Source organism: Medicago truncatula, chromosome 4 (genome assembly GCF_003473485.1).
Source record: "Medicago truncatula cultivar Jemalong A17 chromosome 4, MtrunA17r5.0-ANR, whole genome shotgun sequence".
Classification (NCBI taxonomy): domain Eukaryota; kingdom Viridiplantae; phylum Streptophyta; class Magnoliopsida; order Fabales; family Fabaceae; genus Medicago; species Medicago truncatula.
In genome coordinates, this window is record NC_053045.1 from 50,839,177 (window position 1) to 50,851,548 (window position 12,372).

The 12,372-nt window shown below is 32.7% G+C and overlaps 2 protein-coding genes across 3 annotated transcripts; both read left to right on the forward strand.

Moving 5' to 3' along the window:
• The first annotated feature begins 3,031 nt into the window (after positions 1 to 3,031).
• LOC11413561 (eukaryotic peptide chain release factor subunit 1-3) lies at positions 3,032 to 8,132 on the forward strand. Its single transcript, XM_024781925.2, has 4 exons — positions 3,032 to 3,160; positions 6,286 to 7,772; positions 7,890 to 8,017; positions 8,102 to 8,132. The coding sequence occupies exon 2, from the start codon at positions 6,313 to 6,315 to the stop codon at positions 7,621 to 7,623; it is 1,311 nt and encodes a 436-aa protein (XP_024637693.1). The 5' UTR covers positions 3,032 to 3,160; positions 6,286 to 6,312; the 3' UTR covers positions 7,624 to 7,772; positions 7,890 to 8,017; positions 8,102 to 8,132.
• Positions 8,133 to 10,624: 2,492 nt separating this feature from the next.
• LOC11407943 (eukaryotic peptide chain release factor subunit 1-2) lies at positions 10,625 to 12,120 on the forward strand. Of its 2 annotated transcripts, none has more exons than XM_003608807.3 (2): positions 10,625 to 10,727; positions 11,513 to 12,120. In XM_003608807.3, the coding sequence occupies exon 2, from the start codon at positions 11,541 to 11,543 to the stop codon at positions 12,024 to 12,026; it is 486 nt and encodes a 161-aa protein (XP_003608855.1). In that variant the 5' UTR covers positions 10,625 to 10,727; positions 11,513 to 11,540; the 3' UTR covers positions 12,027 to 12,120. The 2 variants fall into 2 exon arrangements, with proteins under 2 accessions (XP_003608855.1, XP_024638765.1); XM_024782997.2 differs by having other exon boundaries at positions 10,634 to 10,784.
• The last annotated feature ends 252 nt before the right edge of the window (positions 12,121 to 12,372 follow it).

Genomic DNA, 12,372 nt, shown 5'->3' on the forward strand with positions numbered 1-12,372 from the left:
CCACTGAGGCTGTTAATTTACACTCACTTAAAAACACTAAGGTGTAAATTAGCAAATTACACCCACCTAAAATCATTAAGGTGTATGTTAACAATCTACACTCACTTGATGATTTACACTCATTTTTATCAGTTTTATCCAATTGGTTACACCCACCTCACTAATTTATACCACTTTTATTATTCCAGACTTGATTATTTACGCTCATTTTTATAAGTTTTATCAAATTGTTTACACTCACCTCACTAATTTACACCCACTTTCATTATTCCAAAAATTGTTTCCTTAAAAAATGTCTCATGTTACACCTTGAAAGAAGAGAGAGTAATAAATAGTTTAAGGATATAATAGGAAAAGTAGCATGTTTCATTGGTACTGTAAATCAACAGATAATTCAGGACAAATTATTTTTTCAATGCGACATATAATTTGAGACAGAGGGAGTATTTTTTGTCGTACAACAACCTAATTCTATTTTTTTCTAAGAAAATGAAATTAATTAAAATTACGATAAATTGGCCAAAAATAAAAGTATAAATTTTAAGCATGTTTATTATCCGGGCTTTTTAACCCTCCCATTTAAAACCCCAAAAAACAAGAAAATTGCTGTTGACACATGCAAAGGTTGAGAAACATATGTAAATTACCTAAATACCCCTCAGCAGTTAACTGTTGAATTCTGAAGAAATCGGCTGTAGTTAATTACTGAGGAAAACCTCGGCAGTTAACTGCCGATGATCTTCTGCTACAAAAATCTGGCAGAAGCTCTCTCATCCATTATTCATCTCATCTTACAGTTTTTTTTTTCAAATCTCTCTAAAAAACTCAACCAAATCCAACCAAATTAATTCAACAAAATCACAAGTAAGTAATTATAATACTATTAACTTACATTTTAGTTGTTATAAATGTTTTTATTTTTTAGTTTTTGAGTAGATTTATAATTTTTTAGTTTTTGAGTAGATTTACATGCTATAATTCATTTTTAGAGTAGAAGTTAATTGATTAATGTTGTTAAAATGTTTGCATGATGTTTATGTTATAATCTAGAATTTTAGGTTTTTTATTTTATTTTGGTGTTTTATATTTATTTTTTTATTTTAGTTTTTAAGTATATTTACATGTAAGAGTATATGATTTATTTTAAGAGTATATATTAGTTGAATAATTTTGTTATACTTTTTTTCATTTTTATGTTTTTTTTAGAGTTTAGGTTTTTTTTTTATTTATGATTCGTAGGGTTTATGTATAATTTGCACATAAGTTTTTGATGAAATGTTTGAATGAATTTTTCATTGATTATTTTTAATTTCTTATTGTGTAGATTTGAAACAATGGCCGGGTGGATCGACGTTCATGCACAATTCAACGGCTGAGAACCTCAGAGGTTGAAGGTTCGGTGCTTTGGTGTAACGTTAAGAGGTCTCAAGAATGAACTGACTGAATTCAACCAAGGAGTCAACCCGGGAGACACAAGGAGGGTGGAACACGTTCGTTATAAACTTCCAACGCTCGACGAGGGGAGAGTACTATCATTCACTTGGGTGGAATTAACCAACGACGAAAACATGACGAGCATGCTTTGAGAGCACAACATTTTCTAGTGGATCGATACGCGGGTAACGTTGCTGAGATCAACTGAAGATATTATCAACAGTCTGATTCCGCCAGAAGATCATCATTAGGTACCGATTTAATGTACCTTCCAGCTACAACAATTGTATTCCTCTGGATGGGGTAATTTAAACTTACCAAACGGCAGGACTCCAGCATACGTCCGACATTACCATTATTCCTTTCAAAAGATTAAATTCATGTTAGGCGGGTTTAGATGAAGGTATTGAAGTGTCAAGGAATATACCTCATTCTTTTGACACTTGAATACCGTCATTTAAACTAAACCTAACAAGAATTTAATCTTTTGAATGGAACAATGGGAGTGCCGGACGTATGCTGGAGTCATGCTGTTTGGCAAGTTTGAATTTACCCCATTCAGAGGTAACACAATTGTTGGAGTTGGAAGGTACAAACGTTCAGTATAAACGTCCAACTGCAACGGTTGTCTTCCTTTGAATGAGGTAATTCAAACTTATTAAACGGCATGACTCCAACATTCGATGAGCATTTTAAATGATGGTATTCAAGTGTTAAGAAATGCACCTCATTCTTCTGACACTTGAATACCATCATTTAAAATGCCAATCGAATATTGGAGTCCTGCTGTTTAGCAAGTTTGAATTTACCCCATTCAGAGGTAAGATAATTGTTGTATGTTAGAAGATACATTTTGGAATGTAATGTAATGTGATAACATATATAGTTGAATATGCATAACACATGTTGTTTTGAATGGAACAATAATTATATTTTTTATTCACTTTTCGAATTTATTTATTCATTACGCAATTTTAATTATTTGAACTCACATTAGATTTAATTAATTTTTATTTGAATACGCAATTATTCAAAACGAGACTTTAATCAAAATTATTCAAACGCGATTTTTATTCGAAGCATCAGGAAAATGTAGTTTAATGTACCAAAATGCACGCGATATATAAAAAGCATAAAAAATTATCCAACACAGTTAGGCATTACAAGCCACTACACATCTTCCTCGTCACACAGGTTAATCGGGTTTCCCGCTACAGTCATTGGGGCACCTTCTTTTGGTTGAGGACCAAAATAACATGTCCTCCCGCTCCTCCTCAACCTCGACTGATTGTACACCAGCACCTTCGAACTTTTTTTTTTTTTTTTTCCGGAACCATCACAAACAATTCCGTGTCATGTCATAGACGATTTTTCTTTGTTCTTCTCATTACCATGAACATTACCTTGATTTTGATTCTCAGACATATCTACATTAAAAAAAAATGGCGATCAAAACCTAAACTAAGCAACAGATTTTCTGCAGTTAACTACCGAGTGATATTTAGGTAATTTACTCATGTTTCTGAGCCAAACCACACCACACGTGTCTAACAATTTTTTTTTTTAAAAAAAAAAAGCATAAAATAGGCAGTAAAAAAAGTAAAATACAAAAGACAGACGCGAGAAGTAAAAAGTGCGATCCCAAATCTCCGATACAAAACCTAGTCTACGTCGCGCCGTCTCCGCCACTTTCAGTTGTTTCCGGCCTCCACAAGCTTACACCGCTGTAAGTATTATTGACTTTGTTTGGGGTTTAGGGTTTTGTATTAATCTTACTTTTGCGAGTTTTCGCGATTTCGTCATTTATTTTACCACTACAATCGTAATCGTCATAATAATCTTGTATCGATTTTGTGTTAAAGATGCTCTATTTTGCGATGCTCGTGTTTGTTTTTGTGTATCAGTATTTGGATTAGTATCGTTAATACGTGCTATTGTGTTTCTAAGTAGCTGATGTCTTTGATTTAATTATAAGGGTTTCTGCTTTGGTTTGTGTGGTGTGAATTTTATATGTGCAACTTGACCCGAGGGAAAAGTGGGTATGAATCACAAAAAGAGACGAGACATTTGCAATGATATACTTTTTTTTTTGGCAGATATGTAAATTATCCCTGTAAGTTCGTGTCTTTTTTTGTTCTAAAACAGACCCCGTAAGTTATAAGCCTTGCTTTTGGTCCCTACCGTCATCATCTGTTACAAAAACGCAATGTGTCTAACGGAAGCTGGTCTAACGCCAGCTGACGTGGCAACGTGTGGCGTGACAAGCAAGGCTTATGTGTCGTTCCAGATGTCAAATGGCAAGGTTACAGGGACTAAATCCAAAAACGCAATCAAAAACAGGAATAACAAAATTTTAAATTAAAAACCTTGTGTTTATTTCTTCATCTTCTTCCTTCCTCTTCTTTATCATCTTCAACCTCACCTTCATCAACATTCATCAATCTTCATCAAACCCATAAAACATAAATTATACATTCAAACTCTTTAATCAAAATCTTATTTTCTATTTCCATCAAAATCTTCTCCTTCACCAGATTCAATGTATTCCCAATTCCTAATTTAAATCATACTCAAACCCTAAAATCTCCACATCTACACCCAAGTTGCATCTCTTTTCTTTAGATAAACTATATAGTATAATGAACACTTTAAGGATTCTTGTTTTGGTTCTTTTTCTATTTCCTTCTATCAATTCATAATCACCGAAAATTAATTGTACCCATAAATCTTCAAACAACAGCAACACATAACTTGAATTAAATTCTGCAGAAACCTTCAAAATTTTACATTAAACCACACAACAACAACCCATTAAACCACACACCAATTGCATTTTTTTCTTTCGAGCAACAAATTTTTTCTAGCAAATTTCAGAGGCCCAGTTTACCAAAAGATGCTAATTTGAAACATTGCAACGTTCTTCCAGCCATAAAAAATCCTATCATATTCGTAGGTTTGTTTGATCTAGGCTCATGTTCTAGTCCACATTGACGAAATTAAAATTGGAATTAGAAGAAGAAGATTTGGGTTTTGGGTTTCTTCTCAACATCATATATATTTTTCTCCATTGAAGTTTTTTTTCCTTCCTTTGTTTAATTATGTTGTGTCCCGAATATGGAATTGAAAGAAGGGGGAGAATTGAGAATTAAGAAAGAATATGTTTGAAACAAAGAGTTTAAAAGAAGAGTTTAATAAGAGGAAATGGAAAATGAGATTTTGATTAAAGAATTTGAATGTTTAATTTATGTTTTCTGGGTTTGATGAAGATTGATAAATGTTGATGAAGGTGAGATTGAAGATGATGAAGATAGGAAGGAAGAAGATGAAGAAAGGAAATCAAAGTTTTTAATTTAAAGTTTTGCTAAGTCGTGTTTTTGAATTTCATCCCTCTGTAAGTTTTCGTTTTTGGATTTAGTCCCTATAACCTTGCCATTGGACATCTGGAATGACACATAAGCCTCACTTGCTACGTCACACATCGCCATGTCAGCTGTCGTCAGACACATAAGCGTTTTTGTAACAGAGTTGACGGCAGGGACCAAAAGCAAAATGTTTATAACTTACATGGTCTGTTTTAGAACAAAAAAAGATACAAGGACGAAAACAAAAAACACGTGAACTTACAGGGACGATTTACATATTTAAGCCTTTTTTTTTTTTTTTGTTAAAATATATAATATTTTGGATTGGTAAACATTAGTAACTCCCTCAAACCAGTTGAGCTACCTAGCATCCAGAGATCATTTGTTTCTTTACTACTAATTTGTTGGTTTAGGTTAGATTTTGGTTGTGTTTGTTTTACCTTAATAGATTTTTGTGATCTAGATAATTTTTTTTTAAGATTTTGGGCCCGTTTGTTTTAGCTTTTTCTAAAATAGATTTTTACAGTGTAATATCTTTTTGCAACAAATCTTTTAATAAAGAAATTTTTTGTTTGAATAGTTTATCTTATAATGTAATTCTAAGTACTCAGCATTTTGTGATACTTTTTTTTGGATACTAAATTTGAAAAAATATCTAAAAAAACAAACGGGCCCATAAAATCTGAAGCTATTTGTGTTTGCTTTATACCCAAAAAATCACTTTTTCATTTTTTTTTAACTTACCTCTTGTTTTTGAAAAAAACAAAATTTTGGGAAAAGCTAATCCCAATCGATTTTCATTTTAGAGTCAAAATAGATTTGTTTGATAAAATGATTTTTCTAAAAATCCTAAACAAACACTTAAAAATGGAAAAAGTAATTTTTTTTTCTAAAAAAATCTTAAACAAATAGACCTTTTGTGTTTTTGGGAAATTTTATGGGGGAAAAAGGATACATGGAAAAGCTGAATTCCTGTATATTGAATTTGATTTGATAGTAATATGGATAACTTTCATCTCATGTATGGTCACAATAAAATAAAATAAAATTGTATGTTCTTTTCAGTTTCTGTTATAATTCCCAATTCTATTTGATTCTTAAATGGCAGAAAGTTTTAGCCTTATTAGTTATTACTCATGCCTTTTTGGGATATTTATTCCTACTTATATGTCATATATGAAATGCTTTCAAATTTAAATTTGGATGATAACTACTTTGCTACTTTATCTTGTTTTATTCTGTTGCTTTCTCTATTGGAGTGCTATGTTTGGTTTTGAGTTTTTGGACATATGAAATTTTTCCAAGTGTAATTTTGCACTGAATTATTTTCTTCATGTCCGAAAGTAATTTTTTATTGAACCCCCTTTGTGTTAGTACATGCTGTTTTATGTTTCTTGTGTTTTTTATTTTTTATCATGCTTCAAGTTTATGCTTTTCCATACTCATGTATGCGGATATGGCTTATTTGTTGTCTTTCTTATTTCTTTAGAGGTTATTAGTTTCTTATTGTTCAAAGATGGCTGATGCTCATGATACTGATAAGAACATTGGGGTGTGGAAAATCAAGCAATTGATGAAGAATCTTGAAGCTGCCAGAGGAAATGGGACAAGTATGATTTCTCTTATCATACCCCCGCGTGATCAAATATCTCGTGTTACCAAGATGCTTGCCAATGAGTATGGAACTGCTTCAAACATCAAAAGTAGGGTGAATCGACAGTCTGTGCTTGGTGCAATCAGTTCTGCCCAGCAGAGGCTTAAGCTTTATAACAAGGTTCCTCCAAATGGGCTTGTTTTGTATTGTGGCACAATTTTGACTGATGATGAGAAGGAGAAAAAGGAGACCTTTGATTTTGAACCATTTAGACCTATCAATGCGTCTCTCTATCTTTGTGACAACAAGTTTCACACTGAACCTCTGAATGAGATCCTGGAATCTGATGACAAGTATGGATTTATTGTCATGGATGGTAATGGCACACTATTTGGGACCTTGAGTGGTAATACAAGGGAGGTGCTTCACAAGTATACCGTGGATCTTCCAAAAAAACATGGAAGAGGAGGGCAATCAGCCCTACGTTTTGCCCGTCTTCGCACAGAGAAGCGTCATAACTACGTGAGGAAGACTGCCGAGCTTGCAACCCAGTTTTATATCAATCCTGCTACCAGCCAGCCTAATGTTTCTGGATTAATACTTGCTGGTTCTGCTGATTTCAAAACTGAGCTTAGTAAGTCAGATATGTTCGATCCCCGTCTTCAGGCAAAACTACTTAATGTTGTAGATGTATCTTATGGAGGGGAGATGGGATTTAATCAGGCTATTCAACAATCTTCTGAAATTCTGTCCAATGTCAAGTTTATTCAGGAGAAACGCTTGATTGAAAAATACTTTGAGGAAATCGGTCAAGATACGGGGAAGTCTGTCTATGGTGTTGATGATACTCTACAAGCTCTGGATGCAGGAGCTGTTGAGACACTTATTGTCTGGGAAAATCTGGATATGACTAGGTATGTTTTAAAAAATAGTACTACCGGGGAAATTGTCATTAAACACTTCAACAAGCAACAGGAAGCCAACCAAAGTAATTTTAGAGATCCTGAAAACTCTTCTGATTATGAGGTTCAGGAAATGCTGTCTCTGGTTGAGTGGTTTGCAAATGAATACAAACAGTTTGGTTGCACTCTTGAGATTGTCACCAACAAATCGCAAGAAGGTTCACAATTTTGCAAAGGCTTTGGTGGGATAGGTGGGATGCTGCGTTACCAGCTTGATATGAGAACATTTGATGATTTTTCTGATGATGGAAGTGTGTCTGATGACAAATAGGAATCAATGAAATCCTCCCTACTACTGGTGCAGGAAAGGGAGGCCAAAATACCTGCACCGGTGTGGGAGGTGGCTGCACGTGCTGCTGCTGCTCCTCCTCTTCCTCATATGTCTGTTGTGTTGCATGGAAAGTTTGATTCCAAAATGAGGTTCAATTTTAATGATCTTTAGTGCATCATTTTTAGCTTTTATATTTCTAGCATAGTCAACGTCTATTTGTTTTGTGAGAAATCGGTTCCATAAACTTTGTTTGTATTTATTTTCAGTTGCTTTGCCCCGAAAGTACCATCTAATAGGAGTTACTACCTTACTTGTTCTCCTATCATTCGATCTTCTGCACTACAAATTACAGCAACATTGCTGGCAACAGCTGGTGAAAATATGTCATTTCCTCGTAAGTTTTAATCTATCCATTATTAGTGTTATTCTTTATTCATTTGCCCAACATCTCTAATATTTGCTGTTTTGTGTCATTTAGCTCCTTTGATATCTGCTTGTATTCAGAATTGCAAAAACAAAGTCATACTCCCGAAAGAACACAACCTAGCATCAACAAAGGTCAGTGTACATAATATATGTCAACATAGGCGTTATTATTTGTTTGATAATAGTGTTATATTCTAGCTTCCTTTTTCTGGTGTTAGTCTTATGGGTATATTTTAAACAAATTGATTCTTGTGTGTTGCAGTCTTTGTTGAACCTGTCTGTCGATGTAACTTAGCAACGCTTTGATGAAAAGCAGCTTGCCCGCTAAGATTTCAAGGTCCATTTGCTTTTATTTCTTTTCCCATTGAGTGATGTTTTAGTGATAGTACATGTCTTGGTTGTCATTGATTAGAGAATGTTTTCGATGTTTGATGGTGAATAGCAAATAATTTCATGCCTATACAAAAAGAAACTAGCCAGTTTGTGTTGAGTGCTTTTCTGTAATAATTTCTACCAACTTATAATTTACATGTTGCTATTGATTTCTATTTTCTAATAGTCATAAGGTAAGTGTGGATGACTTTTTGAATGTTGATAAGGATTGGCTAATATTCTTTTGATTAATTTAGACCAAGCTTTTTTTAGTTTTTGTTAAGCACCAAGCTATGTTTATGTTATATTCTTCTCTCGTATGCTACATATCCGTTTTACACGACACACTTTGCTAGAACGGCCACTACGCCTTTTCATTACATTAGGGGGTAATTTGCACATGCTTTGTTTGAAATTCTAATATTCCATCACTGTATGCTATGAGGGAGTCTGTTCCCTTGCTGATTTTTTTTTTTTTTTTTGTGACCAAATTCCCTTACTGAATTGAATAAACGCATAACATGGATTTGTAGGTGAAATTGAATGAGATATTTCGTCGTACGTGTTTCTTCAAGGATAATTGGCCCTTTGCACGGCACATCAAAGCTGTGTTGCTGATCTTGTGGCCTCAATCATGCTTTTGGAACTTTTGATACATTGAAATGTATTCGTTCTGCTTTATTATTGGTACCTTGTTTTATTATTGGTATTGTACTCCTGGTTTGCTTCTATTAGAAGTATTTTATGAAAACTTCAGTTTCTTTTTATTACAACAAAGTATATTTTTATTAACACTGGCGCCTTGTTTTTTACTTTGAAGTACTACTGGAATTAGTAAGAAATTCAACACGGGAGCGAGTTTTTTTTTATCAAATCACAGGAAAATATTTAGGGGATACATGCAACCCAAATGTTTTTGCTGGGTTAAGATATATCAAATAGAATATTCGTTTTACATGTTTGGGGGAGGGATTTGAATGCTATGTTCGTTTTACAATTTGTATAATAGAACTTTTTAAAAGACTATCTAGAAAGGATTTTTCAATTTGACCTTCTAGTAAGGATTTTTCAGTTTGAATTTTAATAGATTTATAAGACTCGTGATTTTTTTAAGATTTCGAAGTACTCTGCATTTTATGCATATGTTTATTTTCGTTTACATTCTATCGGAATTTGTCACCACATGAATTCAATGTATATGAATATTGTATCTTCTCAGTAAAATGATATCCATGCACTGAACTATGAAGTGCTGTTGCCGGTTGTACATTGTAGTATTAACTGTTGAGAAGAAAATTTGGAAAAACAAAAAGACATGATAATGAGAGTCGGTCTTCGTATCTACTAAATACGAAAATAATATTTATTATTATATTCTATTTTATATTTTGAATTAAAATATAAAATTGTTAACCTTTTCAATATTTTTTCTCTTCAAAAAATAAAAAATCTTTTCAATATTTTAAGTTTATTATTATACATTAATTTTTCGCATATGTATTATTATAAACTAGAATTGAAATATGATAGTCAAATTTCCTAAAAACTCATGTTAAATATCAAAAGAGATTTTAATCTAACTAATCTATTTTATTTTTTTTGAAAGATCTAACTGACCTATTAATTCGCCATTCTATTTAAATTTAAATCACATGACTTATATACCCTTTAATTCGCCATTCTATCTAACTTGTTTTTTTTTTGGTGTGACTAGCACCAGTCCTTATTTAAATATGTTCATCTGTAATCGGTCTTTAAACATGCTAACATGTCATATCATATCTTTAGAAGGTCAGACTCAAGTCATAAAAGTAAGCATATGACAAGCCGTGTGCCAGACTTAGACTTTAAAATTTTTGACAGATCAGACTTAAGCCTTCCAAAACCTAGCTTGGTCTAAGCTGTTTCCATCCCAGTTACAAAAATTTCAAAAGATAAATATTTTTTCCTCCAAAAAGATAAATAATTTAAATTGAATTAAAAAAGATAAAAGAACAAATAAATAAGATAAAAGATAGTAATTTTGAAAAAAAATCATAATTATAAAAATAAAAAAGAATCAAATCTCTGTCTCTCCTGATTATTCTCCTGCAAGCCATCAGATATATAATAGAACAAATAAATAAGATAAAAGACATAAAGTAATTTTGAAAAAAAAAATCATAATTATAAAATAAAAAAGAATCAAATCTCTGTCCCGGATTATTCTTCTGCCATCAAATATTTTCCTTTGATTGCTTCACCAAATTATTTATTCTTCTCCACCTCAAATAAGTACAAGTGCTCCAAATTAAATTTCAACTAGGGTACGCCTCTTCAATCTCTCACTCTTTGCATCCACCTCTACAATTTTCGCCGCTACGGTACTTTTAACGATTTTTCATTGTTGATCGTAGTAATATTATCCTTGTTCTCACCATTGTCATATTTATTTTGTATCAACCATCACTGTTACTATTATATATTTGCATGCTCTGTTTTGTGATGCTAGTTTAGACTTCAACGTAAAAGTTACTATTTTTGTATAGGGGTTTTGCCAAATATTAGGTTTTTTTTTGCCGTGGTTTTGTTAATTATCTGATTTATTTGTTTCTTTACTAGCTTATGTGAGAATTTGTGGATTGAGCTGGAATTTAGTTTTCGGGGATTTTTCTGGTAATAAAAAGGTTAGGTTGAATTTGATATTAATTTGGATTAACTTTTAATCTTAAATAAAACAAATTGAATCTTGTATGTTGTGTTTTTTTTTTTCCTTCTTGCTTTCTTCATTCGAGTGCTATGTTTGTTTCTTTCTAGTTTTTGGAGGGACAGAAGCTTTGTACTGCTGACACATCCAATCAAACGCGTGTCCGGTGTCCAACACTGGCACATTACATTCAATTAAATCATTTTATCCATTTTTCATCGGTGTCACCGCATCGATGTATATGTATCGTCTAGTGTCTGTGTCAGCAGGATGGTTTGTTGTTTGAGGATTGTAGTTTCAGTTTCATGTTTGATGATATGTTTTTTCACCATGCATCGAGTTTATCTTTTTCACATCGCATCTATGCGGATATACAGCTTATTTGTTGTCCTTATTTCTTTCAAGGTTATCGATCTATTACTATTATTCAAAGATGGTTGATGTTCATCATACTGATAAGCTCCAGGAATCTGAAGCCAAGTTTGGATTTATTGTCATGGATTACAATGGCGCTGTGTTTGGGACCTTGAGTGGCAATACAAGAGAAGTGCTTCACAAGTTCGTTGTATATCTTCCAAAGAAATATGGAAGAGGAGGGGTACCAGTCCTACGGTTTTCCCGTGTTCGTATGGAGAAACGTCATAACTATGTGAAGAAGACTGTTGACCTTGCAACACAGTTCTATATCAATCCTGCTACCAGCCAGCCTAATGTTTCTGGATTAATACTTGCTGGTTCTGCTGATTTCAAAACTGAGCTTAGTCAGTCAGATATGTTTGATCCCCGTCTTCAGGCAAAAGTACTTGGTGTTGTAGATGTATCCTATGGAGGGGAGTATGGATTTAATCAGGCTATTGAACTATCTTCTGAAATTCTGTCCAAAGCAAATTTTACTCAGGAGAAATGCTTGAGTGAATAATTGTAGTTATAACAAATATTTAGGCATCTTTTTCCTACTTTCATTCTCACATTTGAGATATAAATTACTAGTAAAACACAGAATTTCGTTTTAATTGTTTTTCTCTATTTAATTTGAATGAATGGTTGTGATTTCACTGTTTATATATGTTTAGATTTTATAAGAGGGTGATTTGAGTAGATATATTATTATTAATGTTGGTTTTATTTTCATCACAACAATATTTTTATTTTTGAAAAAACTAAAATTTAGTGCTAACTGCCAATAGTTACAACTTACTACAATATAAGCGGATCATTACACGATTACAGTAACAACAAATGTCTTCAGTATACTATATTTTGTT